The sequence below is a fragment of the Ochotona princeps genome, chromosome 6, assembly GCF_030435755.1.
Source record: "Ochotona princeps isolate mOchPri1 chromosome 6, mOchPri1.hap1, whole genome shotgun sequence".
Lineage (NCBI taxonomy): Eukaryota > Metazoa > Chordata > Mammalia > Lagomorpha > Ochotonidae > Ochotona > Ochotona princeps.
In genome coordinates this window covers 87,121,154-87,145,642 of record NC_080837.1, presented here as the reverse complement: position 1 = coordinate 87,145,642, position 24,489 = coordinate 87,121,154, and the positions used below count along the sequence as shown (strand labels likewise).

At 50.8% G+C, this 24,489-nt stretch overlaps 1 protein-coding gene across 9 annotated transcripts in view; it reads right to left on the bottom strand.

Moving 5' to 3' along the window:
* AKAP13 (A-kinase anchoring protein 13) overlaps window positions 1–24,489 on the bottom strand; it is a 119,093-nt gene that overhangs the window by 38,545 nt on the left and 56,059 nt on the right. For 5 of the 9 annotated variants that reach the window (XM_058666604.1, XM_058666605.1, XM_058666606.1 and 2 more), the window contains 3 exons: window positions 22,638–22,703; window positions 20,871–21,060; window positions 17,357–17,465 (listed from right to left, as the gene is read on the bottom strand). In XM_058666604.1, the coding sequence (XP_058522587.1) occupies window positions 17,357–17,465; window positions 20,871–21,060; window positions 22,638–22,703 (365 nt within the window). The remainder of the gene's footprint in view (window positions 1–17,356; window positions 17,466–20,870; window positions 21,061–22,637; window positions 22,704–24,489) is intronic. The other 4 variants (XM_058666612.1, XM_058666607.1, XM_058666608.1 and 1 more) reach the window with 1 other exon arrangement.

The following is a 24,489-nucleotide window of genomic DNA, read 5'->3' as shown; positions in this document are numbered from 1 at the left end:
GAAGAAGAAAGCGTTAGAGCTGGCTTTACATGTTGGCGCCATCACAATGCAGGGTTTCAGCTCCTAGTCTGGTAAGTGAGAGGCAGGGACAGCGCGTCTTCCAGGTGAAGATGAGAAAACACGGCAAAGACGCATTCTTTGTAACTGCGGACGCAGGCTGCTAGAGACCCCAAGGCAACTCAGATAGCAGGACACGAAGCACAAACAACAGGCACCACGTCAGCGAGGTCTGAGTCACCCAGAACTTAAGTCACAAGCCACCAATTTCACAAAGAATGTGTGTGCCTGGACATGCAGCAAAGGAAACAGCACCGCTCACACAGCAGCGCAGAGGCCCTCCACTTGGCCAGGACTGTGAGCCAAACTGCCATGTGACAGACGGCACCATAGTGCGGGTCAGCCTCTCAGCAGCTCACTTCCCCCCCACCCCAGGTTCCAAGCTGCAGAAAAATACAACGTTTAAATAACCAACAGGTGGGTATAACTCCCAGGAAACGCAAAAACAAATCCCAAGCCTTCCAAAGCCTGCTGCTCCTCAGGGCTTATGTCATCACTAAACGTTGACAGCAGCCGTGAGGGGAAAAGCCGCAAATCAAGGGCAGGGTGCCTCAGCACGAGCTCCCACTTCTGCATGTCTCAGGTGTCGGAACTAGCAGCGTTTTAACCTTATGATGCCTTCCTACATTTATTTTTAAAAGACTGTATTTACTTATTAAAGTTACAAGAAGGGAGGAAAATTTGTCCTTTGTGGATTGACTTATTTCAGAGGAAACACTTCAATGGTTGGGACTATTTGGCTACAAATTGAATAACTTCACTCTTTTTAACAGCCGAGCACTATTCCATGGAGGAGATATACCACACTTTCCTTAATCATTCCTCTTCGACGGGCATCTGGGTTGTTTCCATGTCTTTGTTGTTGTAGATTGTGCTGCTGTAAAGACAGGATTATGGATGCCTTTCTCGTATGCAGTTTTCATTTTCTTGGATATGTCCCAGGAGGAGGAGAGCTGGGTCAGATGGCAGGTGTATTTGGAGTTCTCTAAGCACTCTTCGTACTGACTTCCACAGTGGTTGTACTAGCCTACACTCCCACCAGCAGTGAAGAAGGGTACCTTTCTCCCCACACCCACACCAGCAGGTGCTGTTAGTATTCTAAATGTAGGCCAACTTCCCTGAAGTTAGGCAGAACCTCAATGTTGTTTTCATTTGTATTTCCCTAACAGCTAGGGAGCCTGAGCATCTTTTCATATGTTCATTAGCCATCTGAATTCGTTTTTCTGAAAAATGTCTGTTCATTTACTTTGCCCACTTCTTCAGTTTTTGTTTGTTTTTATTGTCCCTCGGTTTCTGAAGCTCCCTGCACATTCTGGATTACTCCTCCACTGGATGTGTAGTGTGCAATGATTTTCTCCTAATGTTGATTTCTTCTTCACTTTGCTGATTGTTTCCTTTGCCGTACAGAAGCTTCTTAGCTGGATGCAGTCCCATCTGTTTATTTTGGCGTTGCCTGCCTGTGCTTTGGGCGTCTTTTTCAAGAAGTCTTTCCTCATTCCTGTATCTTGCGGAATGCTTCCTAGGTTTTCTTCTAATAGTCTGATGGCTTCTGGGTGCAGATTTAGGTCCTTGATCCAATTAGAGATGATTTTTACATAAGGTGACAGGCGGGAGGTCTTGTTTCTGCCCTCTGCAGGCTGCTATCCAGTTGTCCAAATAGCATTTGTGGAAGGGCCCAGGCTTTTTCCCTGGATTGTTTCCAGTTCTCTTGTTGAAGGTTAGTTCATTATACATGTGTGGGCTCCCTTCTGGTGTTTCTATTCTGTTCCGTGGATCCTTTTCTGATTCTGTACCAGACTGTTTTGATAACCACTGCTCTGTAGTATGTTTTTAAGTCTGGAATTGTGGTTCCTTCAGCTTGATGTTTATTCTTCAGGATAGTTGGCAATTTGTGGCCTCTTGTGTTTCCAGATGAACTTTTCTATCTTCTTTTCCATGTCTAAGAATGTTGTTGGGATTTTGACTGGGATTGCGTTGAATGTGTATATTACTTTTGGTAACATGGTCATTTTGATGATGTTGATCCTGCAAATCCAGGAACATGGTAAGGTTCTCCATCTTTTAATGTATTTTTTTAGTGTTTTACAGTTTTCATCATAGAGGTCTTCCACATATTTACTTAGTTTAATTCCTAGGCATTTAAGATTCCTCTCCTCTATTTTAAAGGGGACTGTGCTTACAAATTCTTTCTCATCTATGGAATGATTTGTGTACACTTTTACCATCAACTTGTGTTCATTAATTTTGTATCCTGCTACTCTGCCAAAGTCTCTTATGAGTTCCAACAGTCTCTTGAGTCTTTTGGTTCTCCTAAATAGAGAATCGTCATCTGCAAATAGAGATAATTTCAATTCCTCATTTCCAATTTGAATTCCTTTAATTTCTTTTTCTTGCCTAATAGTCTGGAAAAGACTTCCAATACTATATTGAACAGCCATATGTCCTCTCTGATATAAGGCAACCTTAATGCAAACTGTAAGATCAACAGTCCTTTCAATACCATTTTTGCTGCAACCCATGGGTTTTGATATTATTTTGATGTTCATTTCTTCAAAACAGTTACTTTTCTCTTACTAAGTCCTTCACTGACTCGCAGATCACACAGTAGCATTTTGCATTTTCTTCTTCATCTCTTCATCAGTACATTTGCTATTCAGTAGCATGTTACTTAATTCCACGGTGTTGTAAATCCTTTATCTTTACTCCAACTGTTGATTTTGTTCCATGGCTTCTCATTTAAGCGAATGTACAGAGACTATCACATCCAGTTGTGAAGATACAATGTAGTATGCATCTCTACTTCCTGACTAAAGATGGACTCCCAATGAAACTGTTAAATGTATCTTGACAATAGGATGCTGGATTGACTGCCATTGTCTGTATCCACAATGTCAGGACACAAATAACAGAAGGATGGACCTACGACTGCTGAGCAAGTACTATACTATTGTAAAAATATAGAGGAAATCAGTTGAGGGAGGGAATTTGGGGAGGGGTTAGGTGAAAGCCCAGAGCCCATGGAATTGTATTGTAAAATTCAAAATGAAACAGAGGAGGGAAAACGGGGGAGGGAGAAAAGGAGAGAGGTGGAAAGGGAGAAGGGAGAGAGAAAGAGAGATAGAGGGAGAGAGAGAGGTAGGGAGAGAGAGAGGGAGGGAAGAGAGAGTGACAGAAGGAGAGAGGGAGGGAGGGAGAAAGTGAAAGGGAGAGGGAAGGGGAGAGGGGAGAGAGGTAGAGAAGACAGAGTGAGGAAGAGAGAGAGAAAGGGAGTGAGGGAGAGAAGGGGGAAGGGGGAGAGAGGGAGGGGAGAGAGAGGAGGGAGAGAGGGAAGCAGGAAGAGAGGGAGAGAAAGGGAGAGATGGAGAGAAGGGAGAGAAGGGAGACAGGGAGAAGAGGGAACACAGAGGGAGAGACCATGCAGATACTGGTTAATCCAGGACTTGAACAGGCAACCATGTGGCATGCTAACAATGCAGGCAGTAGCTTCCCTCACTGCACCACAACACTGCACCAACCTTAGTGCATTCTTAAAAAACTTCGATTTATTTATGTTGGTGGCTTTAAAACTTTTACATTCAAGCAGCCTCAATGACAAACACAGGAGTAAATTCTCTCAAGCTGTCAAGATACTACTATGCATTTAGCACTTGACTAGCAGTTTACCACTACAGAAATACGAACAAATAAAAAATGTATAAAGCAGAAAAACCCCCAACCAATACAAAAGGTCACCAAGAACAACCAAACAGCAGGTTTCTGGGAAATGACCAAAAATTAAAAAGAAAAATAATGCTGGGAACTGGGAGATTCTGTGACTCCTACGAGAACTTCCGCTTTCTCACTACTGAGATTTCATTCAGGGCCTTTGACCCATTAGATGTGGCTCCAAAAACAGCAATTAATCTGCAATACCTCCCCCTGAAATTCCTAAACTGTTCTCAGGTTTTCAGAGCATCAAGGAATATGAAACCAGTAATGTTACTTCCACTACTAAATCACTATGCACGAGGTATCACACGCATTTCTGTGGGCATCACGTGCAGGGAGTTTGTTGGGGGCACTGACAATGCCCTGCCCTAAGATGGAGCCTGGACCCTACTTCCTCTTGGAGCCTTGGAAGTGCCCTGTAATTGGCCCTTTACCGCTTGCCTCGGGAGTGTAAGCTGATTGGATAGGATTGAGAGATAAGCCAGGGGCCTTGCGGGAGGGGGAGGAGGTCCTCTGCGTAACGGAATTAACGCAAGGTTTGAATAAAGCGCCTCCGAAACGTCCTCCAGTGTCGGGTGATTTCTTCCGCGGACGGGAGACCCCGATAGGAGTTGATTGGGATCAACAGATGGACAAGGTCACATCAAGCTGTCCCCGTGCAACCTGGCTCCACAAGCTGCTGTAGGCAGCAGTCTGCACACTGAGGCTTCCAGAACACACAGGTCAGCACGGCAAGCTGCTCCAGGTCCTCCGCAATCACGTGGCTATATGCTGCACCCCTCCTTGCTGTTTCTTCGCTACTTCAGTGCAGAGAATCCTCACTGAGACTTACGAGTTTAAGGAACACATTTTAAAAAACACCAAATATCTCCATGAGGAGTTTCTTGAAGCTTCTCCTTCAGGGTTCTACCATGCCAGCCTGGTGGTATGAGATGGCAGTCACCGTGAGCATCAGATGCGCTCCAGGTGACCCTGTGGTAGTTCTCGTGAATGTCTGGCCAGCCACTTCTCAGTGCATCACAGACACTGCGATGAAACGTCCTTGAGGTCTCTGAACACGCCGAGTTCACATGGATTGTGACAACTCTCCTCCCTTCAAAACGGGCATAGCATTAATATCTACTTTTCAGGTAAGTTTTAATAGTGAAAAATACACTGAACCCTGGTAAATACTTCCATTTAAAACAAAGTCAACTGAACTCTGCGTTACCGCACGTAAAGGACTTCCCTTCCAACGTGAAACCACTGGCCCAAGAAATACATCAACAGTCAGGAAGTGCTAAACAACTAGGGGCTTACTCGTCAGAATATTTTATTGCTTTTAAGATTTATCTATTTATTTGAAAGGCAAAGACAGACGGAGATCTTCCACCCGCTGGCTCACTCCCAAGCAGACACAGGCCGAGCCAGGGCCAGGTTGAAGTCAAGGACTGGGGTCTGGACCTACCACGGAGGGGCGGGGCCAAGGGCTTGGGTCATTTGTCACGGCTTTCCCAAGTCCCTCAGCAGGGACTTGGATAAAAAATGGAGCAGCAGGGCCTCAAACCAGCGCTCACACTGGGTGATGACATTAAAATGTGGCTTAATCATAAGAATTTTCTTATGCTTCCCTTATAAAACCAGTTGCATGACATAAAAGCAGTTTATTATTCAATATTAGGACAGGTTTTCCTGGGGCCAGCATTGTGACGTAGCAGGCAAAACTGCTGCTTGCACCAGCAGCACCCCACATGGACACAAGTTCATACCCTGGTTACCCCAGTTCCAACACAACTCCCGTTAACAGCCTGGGAAAAGCACTGGAAAGATTTTCTAAGTGTTTGGGCCCTCTCCAGTTCTGTGGGAAACCTGGGTGACACACCTGGCTCCTGGGTGTGGCCTGGACCGCTCTTGATTGACCCCTGCAGTAATCCAGGGCTTGGACCAACAGATGGAAAAGCTCTCTCCCTCGCTATCTCTTTGGCTTTAAAATAAACAAATCATTTTCTTAAGAAAAGGTTTTCCCATTGAAACAAATACAGAGCATGACATGAACAGCACACAAGTGAAGAGAGCGATTCTCCTGACAGTGATTTATCGCTCTTCCCCCTTAACTGCAGCCCACACAGCTACCCCGAAAACAGGTCTCCCTTAACTGCATCCCACACACACCTACCCCGAAAACAGGTCTCCCTTAACTGCAGCCCACACACCTACCCCGAACACAGGTCTCCCTTAACTGCAGCCCACACACACCTACCCCGAACACAGGTCTCCCTTAACTGCAGCCCACACACACCTACCCTGAACACAGGTCTCCCTTAACTGCAGCCCACACACACCTACCCTGAACACAGGTCTCACACATGTTACACGCTCTGCACATCCTATGTCCTCCTTGCTAACAAAATAAGGGAGCACTGTTTTTAAGTTAGGTATTGCAAAGTATGTATTTATCTGAAACAGTTTACCAAAAAGCTAAACGTCTAAAACAGAGCTCAAAGGAGAAAAAAAAAAGTATTAACTCCCAAACCCTTGTTCACAGGGTATTAGCTCAAAAGACATCTCTCAGGCCCGGCGGCATGGCCTAGCGGCTAAAGTCCTCACCTTGAACACCCCGGGATCCCATATGGGCGCCGGTTCTAATCCCGGCAGCCCCACTTCCCATCCAGCTCCCTGCTTGTGGCCTGGGAAAGCAGTCGAGGACGGCCCAATGCATTGGGACCCTGCACCCACGTGGGAGACCCGGAAAAGGTTCCTGCTTCACGGCTTCAGATTGGTGCGCACCGGTCATTGCGGCTCACTTGGGGAGTGAATCATTGGACGGAAGATCTTCCTCTCTGTCTCTCCTCCTCTCTGTATATCTGACTTTGTAATAAAATAAGTAAATCTTTAAAAAAAAAAGACATCTCTCTTTATTTAGTTACTGATAAAGAGAGAAAAAGAGAAAAGTCCCATGTAAGCTTCATGCTTCCCATGCCCGAAACAGTTGAGGTGGGCGAAGTCTTCGTGTCCTTGAGCCCCAACTGGTCTCTGGTCAGCAGGAAGCTGCACACACAACACACATCCTTGAGCCCCAACTGGTCCCTGGTCAGCAGGAAGCTGCACACACAACACACATTCTTGAGCCCCAACTGGTCCCTGGTCAGCAGGAAGCTGCACACACAACACACATCCTTGAGCCCCAACTGGTCCCTGGTCAGCAGGAAGCTGCACACACAACAGACACTTTATCGCCAGGTCCAATGCCTGCACTAGGAAAGAAGTGTTGAGAGAATAAACTATGCTGGACCAGTGCCAGGGCGCAGCAGGCTAAGGCTCCACCCGCGACTAGGCATTCCAGCTTGTGTCCTGGCTCTTGTGTTTCTGACCCAGGTCCTGTCTGTGGCAGGAGAAACGGCCCGGTTAAGCAACAGAGGATCGCTCAAGTCCTTGGCTGCCTGCACTCACGCGGAAGAGCCCGAAGCCGCTGCTTGTTCCACTGCAGCCACTTGGGAAATAAACCAGCAGATGGAAGATGTCTCGCCCTCTCTCCTAGTTTCTGTAGTATGCCTTTCAAACAAAAATAACATAAATCTTTAAAAACACAACATAAGTTTTTAAATGCCTCAGTTTGGCATCTATTAATCTTTTCCATGAGAAAAAAAAAAAGACCAGGAAAATAAAATTGGCATGGCCAAGAGGAAAGTTTGGCAAAACTGCTCAGTACTGCAAAGAAGACAACACGGGTTGGGAACACATTGCCTAGGCCTCGGGGTACCCGGAAGTGGGCGGCCACTGACCCACGTAGAGGCGTGCAGAGCCAAGCACAAAAGCACGACTCTCCAAGGCTGGCATGCAAAGGGGCGAGGACGGCTAGTGCCCAGGCCGAAGCACCTTCCGAGCCAGGCGCCGCACCGCAGTGCACTCGGGAGCCGTTTACTTACTATGCAGCTCCTCCTCCTCACTGGAGTCCGAGGAGTCCGGGGGGAAGAGCCTTTTAGACCTCAGGAGTGGAGACATGCCGATGGAGAAAGAGACGTGCCTCGCCGGCTGCACGCGCTGCCGAACTGACAGTGGGCGACACAAGAAGTCAGAGCTCACACATCCCTTCCCTCCAGGGAGAGACACGCGGCGTCAGCAGCCTTAACACTTCCACCTTCATTTCTAAATATGCAGCTTGAAGACAGCGTCAAAGAATTCATCCAGCCAGTGTGTATTTGTTATGAAAATAAGACATGAACTCTTTCCAGTGGACACAGCCCACAGCTGCAGTTTCTGCACCCATGTGGGGTGTGCACCTGGGCTGTACCCCACATCCCTGTGTGTGCTGTACACTTTACTCTCAGGCCGGACCTGGTCTGAGCGCTCCAGACCACCGCCTGCTGGGTTGGATCCACAGGCTGTCCAAACGGGGCCTCTCCCGAGCCTGCTCCTCCCTCCCCTCACAGCACGCATCGCCAGGCCTTGTCCTGACTCTCCATTCAGTATGCTGCCGCCCTGGCCTAGTGTCACTGGAGTCCTGCACAGCCTGCTAACCGCCTCCCCCAACCTCCAACACGTCTGCAGTGAGAATAGCCTGAACTTGCAATGATTAATTCAGTCACTGTCAGTGAAGCCACAAGCCTGGTAAAGCCCAGTTCCACAGTATCCCCACCGCCAGCCCACTCTAATTTCCTGCCAGCCAGCCCTTCCTATGACTTCTTCTGGGAGACTCGGCTCATCTCCTGGGAGTCAGAGACATGCTCAGAACTTCAACGATCATTTGCACTGCTGTACTCAACATGCCCTGTCTGTTCCCCCTTGCTCTGGCCTGCAACCTATGTATGTTCTTCCAGCTCAAGGCACATAGCAAAGGGCGGGTACTGGGCGCACAGATCAGTAAGTAACTACTCCCTTGTCAGGCATTCAGGAGTCAGACTGCAGGCTAAAGCCTCTCTACCCCAGAGACAGGCTGAGTGAGCTCCACTCAAATGGCACCAACTACAAGATGCTAGCTCGCGCACACGGCTTTAGGCAATCTTCCAGAAAAGACACCACCACCCTGGCTATGCCAAGCAACCTCCCCTGAAGAAAACGATTACTGACAATGAAACCAACCTTTATTTGCATAAGCATAACCCTGACACAGAAAGCTCGAGGTGCCCCAGAGGATTCAGCCTTAAGCTCACTCAGATCAGGGGAGTGTGTGTGCTCCGAACGACCGGGGAGCTCTCTACCCACTCTCTACACCCCAAAGATCAGCCTAAATTTGCCTAAATTTTTGAGCTGGCACAATACTCTGTTCTGCAAACAGAACTATGCTAAGAAAACGTACATGTTTCAGCTCATTTCCATTCCAACTGTACGCAGCGGACGCTGGGGGGTGAACGTGAAAGCGACCGCGGACGTCCTGGTGTGCTGGCTCCCTGCCTGTCACCCGCGACAGCAGGGACAAGCAGCCCAGGGCCGTGGGGTCCCTGCGACCAGGCGGGAAGTCAGAGCCACTCTGCCTTCTGCGGGCTTCCACCTAGCCCAGACCCCACAGTGAGGGCAGCCACTTGGGCAGTGAGCCACATCCATCGTGCTCCCCACCTGCGTCCATCTCTCCTTCTGTCACCTGAGCTTTCAAACAAACATTTTTTTAAAATAAATAAGTGTAAAATATTCTTAGCACTGAGGCCTGCCTCTCCAGGGGGTCACATGCCTACTTGATCTCTTCAGATCTGGTACAAATTACATCACATCGCCACGATTTGGCTCTCTGAAACAGACTTAGCTTTCAGAACACAGATACATGAGATAGGCAGGCAACTAGTCAGGTCTGGTGGGGCACACACCCACTTGTCAGTCCAGGCATCTGGGACCCGGGTGTGTGTGAGCTCCAAGGAGGTACGAGGTGGGGCACCCCTGATTCTCCGCCGGGGCCTGCCCTCTGACATGCTGGTCCTCAGCCCTGCACCTGCACAGGTCCCACTCCCAGGTTCCTGCTGCTTCCCAGGGCACTGGCTGCTCCGTGGCCCGCTCACACGGTGTTTCCTTGTGCAGGGTGACCCCGCTCAAGGAGAGGGTAGGTTTATTCTCCCAGTGCTAATCAAGTCCACTGGGTATTCCTATCTGTGGGAGAGAAGCAGCTGGATTTTAAATTATTAGTAATAAATTCACCATCAAGGCCCGCTCACTGCAGTGGCCAGCTTTGGAAGATGCTGAACCTGGTCCCACCTTGCAGCGTAGACCCCAGGCAGGGCACTTCAGTGATGGTGGAGGGGCGGGGGCTGGTGGCTCCAGGCCCAGAAGTGCATACCCCCCGAGATTTCAGGGTTTATGGAAAACTCTGACAGCTGGTCTTAGTGTTAAGTGGTTTCACTCACCCTGGAGCTTAGAGTCCAGGCATGAGGTACAATGCCCCCCAGAGGGTGAACTCCCTAGTGGCAGAGTTATAGCCCCCAAGCTTAATCATACACATGATCACATCCTTACATGTTGGGCATCGGTGCCTCCCAGCGACCAGCTACCAGACATGCTGGCTGAGCCCGTACAAGGGGCACTGTGGGAGAATACTCCACAACTAACTCAACCTGCAGAGCAGAACGCACGTGGCTGAGACAAGCGACCCCACTCTGCCCTGGGAGTTGGGTCATCCTCCACTGTGTTCCCAGATCATGTCGCTGCATTGGAGGCGGGGCAGATGGACGCCGGCTGGAGCCCATTAAGGATGCCTATGGGCTGGTGTGTCACCATGCCAGCCTCATGTCACATTTGTAAGCACTAATGGTCTTACACTCGCATGTGCCAGATGGTATAAATAACACGGAGGACAGGGCCCTCCGATGAGGGAAGCAGTGCAGACAGCAGACTCCCTGGGTAATACCTGCTGGGAGCACTGCTCCGTGACCTCAGAACCATCCTGAAGGGCATGGCCGTCTGGCTACAATGTCCAGGAAATTATTTCAGGTATAGAAAGTGAGAAGAGTGGTACACAGGGCGTCTTCCAGCGAGCAGCACTTGAGCCACGCCCCCAGTGCCAGATGCATTTACAGGAGGCAGGAGAGAACTTTCACTGGGTTCATGGGCTCAGCTGAATGGCCAGATGGGGTCTATGGTCTCAGTGGGCTCCCACAGCCCACGTGCCTCAGGAGACCACCGACAGCTAGGTGTTGATTCCTCAAGCTGACAGTAGGAGGCACTGTGGACCAGCTTTCATGCAGGACCCCTCTGTCAAAATACAGTATCAGGAGAGCCAACAACCTTCATCGGAAATGCACCTGGCCTTTAGCTTGCCGCACAGAAGATGTTCTCGTGCGTTACCAGTTTTGGCACTGTCTGAATGCCAACTCCTCTCCTTGGAAGGCTCTGCTCTCTTCCCGTGAGCTTGGTCTCCTCAGTGTGGAACTCAGAGAGAGCTCTTCACAGGATGGAGACGATGCTCTGCAGGCACCTTGAGGCTCAGATCAAACCACCACCCAGGCCTGCAACTCTGCAGGAGAACCAGGACGGGAGATACCCCAGCAAGCCCCTCCTCTAAGAGGCCCAACTCCTTAGAGCATATCCTGATCCAAGAAAGAATGCTCTGTCCTGGGAGGGCCGCCACAGACCCTGTAGCAGCCGAGCGTACTCCAGGGAATGGCAGGGCTTTGTAGAGCATGGATCCTGGGGCCAGGGTAACAAATGTCCTGCCACAGACCTACGCTTCCGGACACACAAGCAGGAGGCAGTATTTCAAAGCATTATAGAGCTGGTAACATACACTCCGGTAATAGGAACCTCCAGCTTGGACAAGCCTTCACTACCGCAGCAGCGAGCCAGGAGACAGCCCGGCGTCAGGACCAGCGGCCCATCTTTCTCAAGAGCTCAATTCTGGGGCTGCAGTCTGGCCTGCACGCTTCAGGGCCGTGGCTGCTGTGCTCTTGGTAGAGGACAACACCAAGTTCAATCTCCACGTCAGGTGAAGTGAGTTGTAGAGATGAAAGGACACGGTACCGTCTCAGGTTCCTCTCAGGACTCGGGCAACTGTGGGAAGGTACTCTACTCTGTCCAGCCACTCCACTGCCAGGAGAGTCCGGACAAACTCCCTTCTCTGTGGAGGTACTCTACTCTGTCCAGCCACTCCACTGCCAGGAGAGTCCGGACGAACTCCCTCCTGTGTGGAGGTACTCTAATTTGTCCAGCCACTCCACTGCCAGGAGAGTCCGGACGAACTACCTCCTGTGTGGAGGTACTCTACTCAGTCCAGCCACTCCACTGCCAGGAGAGTCCGGACGAACTACCTCCTGTGTGGAGGTACTCTACTCAGTCCAGCCACTCCACTGCCAGGAGAGTCCGGACGAACTCCCTCCTGTGTGGAGGTCAGAGAGCAGGTACTCTACTCAGTCCAGGCACTCCACTGCCAGGAGAGTCCGGACGAACTCCCTCTTGTGTGGAGGCTCTGACACACCTGACACCCAGGTGTTGAGTGGCTTACTAATGGCAGCTGCTTTATGAAGGAAGTGCATAGGCCACAGTGGATCTTACACACATGATAAAAGCTCAGCCAGCTAACACTTCAATTCAAAAGACTGGCTAATTGTTTTGACTAGAGCCTTACAATTAGCAAAAGGCCAAGGAGTTAATATTTAGTGATTCCAAAGGCACTTTCCATGTGTCAGGTGCATGAGCAGCAGTTTGGAAAGAGGCTTCCTGACTGCAAAGAACATTCCCAATGAATGTTAGTTCCCCTTCAGACCGTGCTAGAGCCTCTGACAGTGGCCACTGCTTCGGGAGATGCTAGAAATTAAAGGGCCTGTTATATTAGCAAAGGAAATGAATGCATTAGCAGACAATGCAGCAAAAAGAGTTGCTACACAGGAGGTTCTAGAAACTGCTTTGCCATGTCAGCCTGCAAAGGGGACAACAGACGCTCGCTGCACTGAGTGTCAGACACAACAGGTTCAAGATGCCAAGGGGCAGCAGGCTTTAGGGTCAGGCTTCCCGTAGCTTCTCATCAGGCTCTCTGGAGAGAAAGGACTGCATACTGTCACGTAAGGCAGTCACTCATTCCGGTCTCCTGCTTGCAAAACAACCGTGGTGGAAACACCAGGCCGCCTCTTATGCTCAGTTCTGTGTGGAGGGAAGAGACAGCTCCAAGTAAAGGCTGACAGACACACTTACAAACCTGTCTTGTTTATATTTTCACAGGATGAACAGAAAAGGCACACATGTTCAATGCCCTGTTGAAGGAAGTAATTCTCCATTTCAGCCTTCCACACTCACTCCAGAGCGACAGGAGACCGACCTCTGGGGTCTGATTGCTCCAGGGGCTGCGTCAGCTCTGTGTTTATTGCAGACCCCAGTCAGTGGGTGAGGCCGAAAATGTGAATCACAGTCTCAAATTCTGGCTTGACCAAAAGACTTCAAAATCCTGGCCTAGTGCCACCCTCTTCCCTGCCCTTCAGGGTGAGAATGGCACCTGTGGCTGCTGCAAAGCTTATCCCGCTTGAAACGCTTCATGGACGCGCTCCTAGTGCAGCGTGGTCCCAGGGCCTTCAACCTGCCCCGATTAGTTCTCACAGACGCATGCACACGCCAGTGTGCCTACTCCTGGCAGGACCACTGAGCATCTCCAACAGCTCCTAAAGCCCAAAACAAGATGTCAACTCTTCGCTTCTGTCATATCAACTCCTGCCCTTGAGAGTAATCGTGGCTCACTTCTCTCTCCATTTACTCAGGAATCAGAAATTGGAAGAAAATTCCTTAGTGAGTTTTCCAGTTATTCCATCACCCTAACATAAGACTGTGCTCCACTTCAGGACGTTTTTCACAAATCCGTCGACTTATTGCAGCAACACAGCCTACACTGCAGGCACCTTTGCGAGCAGGTACTGGAGTCCATGGCACTCGGTCGTGGCCGTGGACAGTGGACTGGTCGGACAGGCAGGAATGTCCACAATGAGGAGTGCAATCTGCCGCATCCACTCTAACAGCAGCAGGTTTGTGGAACAAGGTATTACACAGATGTGTGCCCTGGCCCCCGGCTGCCTCATGTGCAGAGATGGACTCTACAGAGTCCAGCAGCAGTGGGTCAACCTGGTGGATGAACTGCTGCACAAGCCAGCAAGTCCTCAGAAGGACAACGACCATGGGCTACAACCACTGCAAGCGACAGATGGGATCCTCTGGCACCTGAAATGAAGCCACCAGGACATGAGACAGATTGGAGTTTCAAAACTTTGCACAGGCAGGGAGCAGACCTGCTCGCCAGAAGGAGGCAAACACAGAAATAGGACCTTTATGATAAATGGCCAGGACCATTCTGGGGGTTGGTGAGGAGAGGACGACACGAAATAGGCCAGCAGCCAGTTAGGTCTGCGGGGCTGGAAGTCACAAGTTCCCACCGCTCCCCCCAGCATGTGCTATATCCTGCTAGCTGTCTCAGTGCCTGCTTCCCTGATTTATGCTTCAGCCAGGCCCTGGCTCTGTGTGAGGTAACAGTGGAAGGCAGGAGAGCACTGGCTGTGTGCCATGGACCACTCAGAGGTCCTGCACCTGTCCCTTGGTGCCCAGACACGGCTCCTGCGCTCTCACACCCTCCATTCTTGGGTGGCTCAATCCCTGCTCCTTCTTTCTAGTCTCAGGGAACTCTCTGCATCACGCTGTGGACTTCTCTGCTGGGGTGCTCTGCACTCACGAGGAACACATGCTCACCCCAACCCAATGCAGTTACAAGCTGCACACAGCACTCATGTCTGCTTACTATTTCTGTGGGAGACGAGAACCTGACTGGGAATCAACAGACACGGTGTCCACCGGTCAAGACACGCCCCAGTGAAGGCGCGCACGGCTCCAGGGCAGGTGCCACTGAGGAACACCAATGAGCAAGATCAAGGTGAAAAGGAAAAACAGGGAGATGAAAACATCTGAGAGGGATCACTACTGTGCGTGGAGCACTTCCCAGCAGGGCACAACAAAGAGTTTCAAAACGCAGGCTTCAAGGAGATCTGTGATGGGATAACTACAGTCTACAAATACTAAACTGACTCTCAGCTCCCATCAGGAAACCACAGATTTCTGTTTTCCAACTGGTTGAGAGATCAAGATCTCACACCAAATTCTCCAAAGCAAAATGGAGAAATGCTGTGATCACATTTTCTAGAGCTGCTTCTGCCAGGGGGGACTTCCAGGTCAGGCCTCAGCTCCTTGGATTCCCTCAGAAACAAGAGGGTGACACATGGGAGCGGAAACATGTCGCCCACCATACGTCGGCTGCTGCCTGGCCCTTCCCAATCCAGTACCTCCCTGGAATCAAGAGATCTTTAAATACCCAGCTCAGAGCCAACGCCATTTGTCTGCTTTTTCAAATCTAGCAAATGACCCAACAAGACACTACTGACACACAGTTCCATGGATGGATGTACGCCAGATTAACAGTTGTGAAAGATGGGTCACGGTGGCTGTAAGCTCTTTAGAGGGAGGACAACAGGTCACAGGTGGAAGCCGGCGTGCTGAGGAAGGCAAAGGCAGAAAGCTCTGTGTTGCTAGGGCAGCACCTACAGAAGGCATGGCCTCTTCCAAGACGCCCAGGACAACGTGCCTGTTCCTGCGACAGCGTTTCACCTCGGCTCACAGGACTCTGCTGGCCATGGACAACAGTCCTCCACTGTGATGACCACACTGGCTCAGGACATGGTAGAAAGCATGCCCAGCAGGTCACCCCATCACCCCCACTTCATGGCTGAAGGCTTGAGGCAGAATTTGCAGCAAAAACAAAGTCCTATAGCAAGAATGGTTACAACAAAACACTAGTTTGGAAATCTAAGTGTACCAATATTTCCATGATGACACTTTGAGCTAGGAAGACACCAGCCAAAGATGACTCATGCAGAGAATCCCATGCCTTGGAGTCTGGGGCAAAGTGAGAAACACAGCTGCCCTTGAAGCAGGCACAGCACACAGAGAGCAGCTCTAGTCTTCCCTTCAACAGTCAGCATTTAATGTCCAACAGAACTTGCCATGTTTCCAAAGAATAAGAAACATAGTTGAGAAACTGGATCAAGTGCATGGGGCAGAGGTATTAGGGATGGCGGGGCTGGGTTTGTCTGCAAATCCTAGTGTGCACTGACTTACGGCTGGTATGCCAAGACAGCATGTAGCAGGACGTGCTGCCCACAGGTGTGGACTGGTCCTGAGTTCAGACCCCACTGGGCTGAATGGCACACTTCTCAGCAACAAAAGGAAGAGCTGGATGTGCCAGAACCACAGAGACTAGTTTTTGGAGTCAGGTGTACTACTTATGGTGTTTGCAAAGCACCAAGAAACAGCTGACATTACCTTGCTCCTTGGAGCAGAGGTAACCAGTTGCTTTATGCCCAGGAAAGGCCTGTGGGGCACACCCTACTGGTGCCGGGACCCTTGGGTGCTAAGGCAGACTCCCGGCCGGGGCCATGTGTCCACTGGCTGCAGACGGAAGCTGCAGGGCAGCAAGTGGCTTAGGCTCACGAAATCCTTTAGAAACAATCTATCATTTCTATCCAGTACCAGCAAAACCCTGAAGCCAAGGTCAAATCTATGGGAAACCCAATGAAGGAGACCAGAGAATGCTTTCCTGTCTCAGGACTTCCTGTAACTTCGCGTGGAAAGTCCTCATGAGGTAGAGTCCTAATTAAAATGCAAAGGAGGGTCGATTAAACATCATCACCCACACTGTCGGAAGCGCCATGCTCAAGGGTGCGGTGAGTGTGGTGTGGCAGGGGTGCAGGGCAGCTCAGTCACACTAAGGAACGTCTGGGGGTGGCTAAAGAAACATGGATCAGGGCACACCAGGTTGGGATCCCAGAAGAAGCCTCCAGAAGACAGTGTCTGAGCAAAGAACACATCCTTCTTCTCAAAGAACAACCTGCTCATCTGGCAAACAGCACTGTCCCAAACATGTTTCAGAGCATCTAATTCTCAGTGCCCAGAGTTACACACTGTCATGTCACCATGTAACCTTCTCAGGCACATGGGCTGGTCCCCAGCTGCTTCGGATATGAACCTTTGGCCCTTGCTAGACTAATGGGCCTTTGCTGTGTGGTACTTCCCAGGGCTGCGGCTCACGGGAGACAGAGACCAGATGAGCAACACTTCTACAGCCAGGAGACAAGACTGTCTAACCCAGGGCACTCTCCGGCACTGGTCTGTAGAACTGGACATGTCTGCATGCTAAACAACACACTGGCTCAACATTAGCTTCCTGGTTTAGGCACTTGCTCTAGGGCCATACAAAAAGCATTCTTGGGAAACACACGTTGAAGTACTTAGAGATGAGGCAGCATGGCGTTACTGATGTCCACGCCAGGGCAAGCAAACACAGGACAAAGGCTTGCCGACACATGGGGAGATCAAGTGAAGAACCTGGCGGATGCTTGGTTTCACTTCTCCAACTAGCTTTCTGCCGACAAGGCTCATTGGCAACTATTTTTCAAAACTAAAATCACTTTAAACTAAGAAACTTATGAGGTAATGTGCAGGGTGACACACAAAGGGAGCAGGCACCGAACGAGCCAAGGGTCACAGGCAGCCTGAGGCAGGCCCAGAACCTAGCACTGTTCCCCATGGGGCTCCGGGCCTTCCTGCAACGGAGAGGCAGGCCACGCTGGGAGGGCTTCAGAAGAGGCAGACAGCACACGCCCAGAATACTCACTGTCCAGGCCTGAGTGGCTGATGGTCATCAATGAGACGGATTTCGTGAGCGGAGAAGCGATGGCTGACGTACAGTAGTTAAATCCCTGCTGCCTGGATCGGTGACACATCTGGGAAGAACAAAGAGGAGGGGCTCTGAGCTGGCTGCCAACCCTCTGGGTCCCGAGGCACAGGGCAGGTGGCACGGACGGGTGGTGAGCAGCTCACGACGGTGGAGAAGCAGAGCGTGAACCTCGGATGGAGGTCCCCCCCCCGCAGGCCCGCAGCCCCTGCACACGCCTAACTTAGTGGGGGTTTAATGGACATCTGCCAAATGCATAATCAAGTAAAAATAACTTCTGCCAAGATGAAGCTATAAATAGCACTTGTTTTTTGAGAATGAAAGCACCCCTTACCCACCCCTGGGGTGTGAGGGCAAGTCCAGCACGCCACGCTGGTGGATGAGGTGCCTGTGCAAAGGGCTTCAGGACCACAGCAAACAGGCGAACTCTGTCCCTTCCTCCTCTGGCCCAGGCAAGGGCTCACAGCCCCGGACACTGCGCCGTGGTGCCCTCAGGAGGCGCCAGGAGCACACAGCCCAGTGAGGAAGGGCACCTCCCCTTTGGTTGTGAGGGACCATTCACATCAATTCTAATTATCATTCACCCTTTCCCTTCGCACTAGAACAGAACCATGACTCACACATGGCCAAAGGGAAGCAAAGGAACTCATTACTTGCAAGAACTTGATTCAGCTGGGTCACAGACTTGAGTTATTTAGACTTGGTCCGTGAGTAACCATGGAGTCTGAACTGTGTTTCAGATACAGCTGTGAGGTCTGAAAAATGACCTCAGCGAGAGGCACGGCCTTCAACAGGAAGTTGCTGCCAGAGAAACACTAGCGGTTCCAAGGAGCTGCTCTCAAGCTGCAGAGGAGCTGGGGGGCCTGGAAGGAGACCCAGAGGCTGAGCAGAACAAGGCACCACAATGCTGACTTCATCAAAAGGGCTAAACAGAAGTGCATTTCAGACGAACATCAGAGGTGATAACATCACTCACTGTCAAATTCCTGGAAGTGTCAGTCTCAGGAAAGACATTCCATACACAGTACTAAGAAAGAGGCCAGAGCTCTGCATTCTCATCCTATACCCGCAAACAGGGAGGTGGAGGACGAGGGACTCTGAGCCCCATGGATCAGGCCAGAGCTAACTCAGAGCACATGAGGGACTCTGAGCCCAATGGACCAGGCGTGGGCTAACTCAGGGCACATGAGGGACTCTGAGCCCTATGGACCAGGTCCGGGCTAACTCAGGGCACATGAGGGACTCTGAGCCCCACGGATCAGGCCAGAGCTAACTCAGGGCACATGAGGGACTCTGAGTCCTGTGGACCAGGTCCGGGCTAACTCAGGGCACATGAGGGACTCTGAGCCCTGTGGACCAGGTCCGGGCTAACTCAGGGCACATGAGGGACTCTGAGCCCCACGGACCAGGCCCAGGCTAACTCAGGGCAGATGAGGGACCCTGAGCCCAATGGACCAGGCCCGGAATAACTCAGGGCACATGAGGGACTCTGAGCCCCATGGACTCGGCTTGGGTCAACTCAGGGCAGATGAGGGACTCTGAGCCCTATGGACCAGGTCCGGAATAACTCAGGGCACATGAGGGACTCTGAGCCCCACGGACCAGGTCCGGGCTAACTCAGGGCACATGAGGGACTCTAGCCCCACGGACCAGGTCCGGGCTAACTCAGGGCACATGAGGGACTCTGAGCCCCACGGACCAGGTCCAGGCTAACTCAGGGCACATGAGGGACTCTGAGCCCAATGGACAGGCCTGGGCTAACTCAGGGCACATGAGGGACTCTGAGCAGTACGGGCCAGGCCTGGGCTAACTCAGGGCACATGAGGAACTCTAGCCCAATGGACCAGGCCAGGGCTAACTCAGGGCACATGAGGGACTCTAGCCCAATGGACCCGACCCAGGCTAACTCAGGGCACATGAGGGACTCTGAGCCCTATGGACCAGGTCCGGGCTAATTCAGGGCACATGAGGGACTCTAGCCCAATGGACCCGACCCAGGCTAACTCAGGGCACATGAGGGACTCTGAGCCCTATGGACCAGGTCCGGGCTAATTCAGGGCACATGAGGGACTCTGAGCCCAATGTACCAGGTCTGTGCTAACTCAGGGAAGTTGAGGGACTCTGAGCACCATGGACCAAGTCCGGGCTAACTCAGGGCAGATGAGGGACTCTGAGCCCAATGGACCAGGCCCAGGCTAACTCAGGACAGATGAGGGACTCTGAGCCCCATGGACCCGGCCTGGCCTAAGTCTAGGTTGACGAGGGACTCTAGCCCAATGACCCTGGCCTGGACTAAGTCCAGACGGACAAGGGACTCTGAGACAGTGGACCAGGTCCGGGCTAAGTCCAGCAGAGGGGCCAGAGAGCTTAAGTTGAAGCCAAAGTATTTACTCCTGTAAGAGGACAACTGCATTCACAAACAGACACTTCCGCTGTCTCATCGGGTCCTACAAACGACCACAAAGGATCCCCTAAACTAGAAATGCAGTTTCTTCTCAGATTTCCTGTTGGCTTCTTTGCTTGCACAAAAGGCACACAGGGCAGCTAGCAAAGACTGCCAGGTCCTATTGGTCCAGCCTCTCCTGGTCACTGTTGGGACACACACCTCTAAATCAGCTGCTTCAACATTCTCCTCCACCTCCTGACTTCTTCCAACCTTTGCAGAAATGGAGGCAAAATCCTGGCAGCCAAAGCCTTCCAGGCCTTCAGGGCGATTCCCGCAGGTGAGCGACACACCATCAGGGAGCCCTTTGGCGTCAAGTTTGTCTTTGGCCATCGCTACGGACTAGTAAACATTTCAGAACTAGAATTCATTCAAACCCCCATCATTCCCTCAAAGACACACGCTCCACACTTTGGTTAACTAGAAATGTCTCCTTGAGGGAATTCAGATGGAACCCAACACAAGAACACAGGACAAGGTACAAGCGGGATATGACGACAGCAGGCAATTCCAATTCTCAGCTCACAAGCCAGTGATTGAGCAAGAGAGAACCAAGGAATGGCTTGACTGATAAGGCCTGGACTTCTAAAGAGGGGGTGGCAGGAGAGGCAACATGGAGACCAGAGCTGATCAGGGCCGAGCAAGATGGCATAGACCTAAAGGAGTTCTCGGGGAACTCTGGCCGGGACAGCAAGGTGATTCTCCAGAAACCTTGGCAAGTGTAATAAGGACAGGAACACACTGAAGGCTTGCTTTACCTTCGGCAAGTGATACCATAAGGCCTTATGTAAGGAAAACTCACATGTTCTATTTTCTCAATTCCAGAAAGTTAGCTTATGTTGAACACTTACACCTACATGGATTCACGGTCATCTTTACGGAATCTTAACTGCCAGACTGAGTATTTTACACAATGGGTAAGAAACCATGGACCCTAGACTTAGAGTGACTCATGCCTTCCATGTTCCTCATTAAGGCCCTGTTTGAAAGACGTGTGTGTCTCGGTCTTACCTGCTGATCGAACATCCCGTGCTCCCGCTGCTGAGCCCCGAGCTCCTCCTCCGAAAGTGAGAACAGTGAACCTCCCCGCTGCTCCTGGCCCAGAGGCTGCCTCAGCTCGCCACGTGCAGGACTTCCTTCCAGAGACAAGCACGGCTGGCTGCCCGCAACAACTCCGCCTGCCAAGCCTTCCAGACTGAAACTGAGCACAGGGGAGGAGAATCAGTTCATGTCACCGCCGCGGGTCGGGGTGAAAGGCACAGGACTCCACAAGTCACAGACTCGCTCTAGGTCAGCAGGCGAGACGGTCTCTGAGCGAGCCGCCTCTGTGTGCTCATCCTCTCTGGGCCAAGGGAGCTGAGAGAACGTTGCCCAGCGTCTCCTCATGGTGACACCTTGCTTCAACCGTGAACCAGCAAAGCTCCATTCCTCAGGGTTCTTTCAACAAATCACAGGAACATACCCTGCTTATCCTACCCATCTTCTGATGTTACTTAACTGTGCCAATATCTAACAACGCAATGCCAAATAATAACACATCACAGAGAAAATGTGAGCAAAGCGACTGTCAGAAAACAAACTGGGTGGCGTGCCTTTTGTCAGTGGAGTGACCCGTTACAACTCCACACTCAGCTACATTCTACCTGACCCCACAGCCGCACAGGTGGAGTGGCCAGGCCCAGAAAACCCATGTTTCCATGTGAGCACACCTGACCAGGCACTGCTGGCGAAAGGGGCTGGCCGCAGCACTCTCAGAGCAAATGGTGAGAGGCTTCCATAAGTCCAAGTGGTTTTATTTTTTTCATCATGATATTGGGAAAGGGCAGAAGAGCAAGCAGGGTTTAGAACGTAACCAAAACTCCACAGATAAAGCATCAGTTGTTTACGGAGTGAGTGCCGAGGCATGTTCAATAAGCAGGAGGCCACTAGAGGCGGGTGGGCTTGTTCCTTGTTCTTTACTGAGTCAGTCACGTCAGTTACAAGTGCAATGGGATGTGCTTTAAGATAAACCAGACCTGAAGACACAGTTGCAGTGGACCACCTCCATGGCTTCTGGCATTCTCCTTGGGGGACCTGAAGCTAATTAGTCACTGGTGGGTGCTCAGGGAAACAGCACTGCGGGCTGCCACCTGCCTCACCCGGGAGACTGCTGTTTAGTTTTGTTTAAAGAATCCCCACAAATTACTCCTCAACTGAAGCCACAGGTCCCTATTTCCTCCAGCAGGTAAATCAAACAAATGAGCCAACAGAATCACAGCTGACTACAGGCAAACATCTTTGCAACATTTATTCCCAATTGCACAGGTAAGGGGGGAGATTTATTTCAAAAGCCCAAGGAAATCAGATCTATCTCACCCCCAAACTCAGCCATTAGAACGTGTTAGCCATGGACTTTGCAAAAGGGATCCTGAAAGAGGAGTGTGAATTTTGAATCCAAACTGTCGGGTGTTCTGCGCAAAGCAGCAACACGGCGCCTTGTTGGCTGCTCTAACCCCGGGATCGCAATTCCTGGGCCTGGGACTCCGCAGAGAGCCGACACGGCGCACCGCCCCACAGAGGCGAGTCACCGAGACGAACCAGGCGCTCAGGGCACTGGCCTCACGCATGGCCCCTACCCACTCCTCATCAGCAGTTCCTGCAGCGGAGGCAAAGAGGGCTCAGATGCAGAGCAGCCCCAACACATGGCAGACACAGAGAAGCCAGCTCCAAGCCCCAGCCCCAGCCCCGACGCGACAGCCAACAGCGCTGGCAGGCAGCTGCCAGGTCAGGATACCATACCTTCTGTAATTACAGTCAGCACTCAGGCCTGTCGAGTGCTGCGCACCAGAGGGGCACCAGCTCATACTGGGATGATGTCCGGGGGAAAATGGGAAGAGGGAGAAACAGGGAAACAAGGATGGGGTTATTAGGTTTAAAAAAAAAAAAAAAGGACAGTTAGAGAAAGATTTAATCATCGCAGCATTTAGGAATGTAACATTCAGAATTTAGAAAAAGGCTAAAGTAAGACCTATGAAATATAAAATTATTCCGTTACTGTCTAACTACCGCTTTGCAGAATGGCTCCCTCTGGAACCCCAAAACGCCTCCTGCACCTCCCTCCAGAAATCCAAGGGAGCTTCACCCCACAGAGGGCAGCCCCTCTGCACACCCAGCACACCCCAATCACACTCTCTCTAATTCTCTAATTCTGCCCTGGGGCTTACAGAGCCACAGCGTGCTGGCTCTTAGCCCTGCAGAGACCCACCGCGTGAGCCCCCTCCCTCCATCCCTTAATTCTAAGTAACGCAGGGAATCTTTCTACATGTAGAGTTGGAAATACATCTTTTACATGTTTGGTGTCTACCCACTTTTCCCACAGAACAAACCAAGGCCATCTGATCACTGGCCTGACCCACTGCTAAGAGTTCTAAAGCAACAAGAATGGAAAATCTGGGGTTGGATAATTCAAAGACTCAAGTGCTCCATGACAGGACAAAGCTTCTGACTAACCAAAAGCTAGTAACTTTTTAAAAATGTTACTGTTACCATGTGGGCCTTCAAGTGCTTTTGTTTCCAGCAGGGGGGTTGATGAACAGAACTCAGTCCAAGGAAAGCCCCTGTGCTCCTCCGGAGCCCTGTGGACAGGGAGGGAGTGGCTCCCAGACACCAGGAGGGCGGGCGGGTGGGACAAAGGAGGACAGTTGCTCTGCAGGGCTCTCTGGTACAAGGAAAGCCTGAAGCTGGCACTTAAAACTAACTTTAGCAGTATTCAATCAATTGAAAGAATCATATAAAGCTCCTATGTGTGGAAACAGCGAGTGGGAATAAATGAGTAACTGGGATGGGACTGGCCACCAACACTCTCGTGTGATGTGTGAGCAACAACAGAGCTCACACACAAAATGTCACAGCCCATTCTTTCCAATTATTAATTTATTTCTTAAATGACCAATATGCTAATAAGCAAGCACATTATGCCCAAATATCTAACTGCATACTAAAAACAGAACGTGGTAACAGATGCTCCTGGTGCAGAGCTCAGCAGCACACCCCGCCCTTGGCCCAGGACCAGGATGAAGCACAGGGCATGGGGGGTGGACTTGGCAGTCCTGCTGCAGCCCACCCAGTGTGTGCCCTCCAGAAGAATGAGCCCATCACAGAGCATCCTGGCTTTCTCAGTTACTCCAAGTGGAGATAACATCTAATGGTTCACTGGCTGGCTGGCTGTGAGAGTCTGTTTTTTGAAATTCAGAAAGTCTTAAATTAAAAAGAAACATGTCTCCCTCTACAAAACTGAAAATTATATTTTATGTTCTTCCTACAAAAAATAGCATCACTGTGAGTGCAACCATAACTACAAGTGCTAACGGTCACTTCTCCATGCTGCCTTGACTCTGCCGGGAATTGGTCTGCCCTCTGTCTGCAGCACAGGCTTTTAGCAAAGGCATGCGGAATACCCGCAAAGGTTTATACACCTCCTACCGGAAACGGCACTGATAACAGGACATTCACAATGATCAAATTCCTGAGATTATTTGATTTTAAGCACTGGCTTTCTCTCACACACACACATTTTTGGTCTACACTTCAGCAGGAAACAAAGCATCCCCTTGGAAAAGCTCAAGCTGGACAGGTTGCCTCCCAACAGACG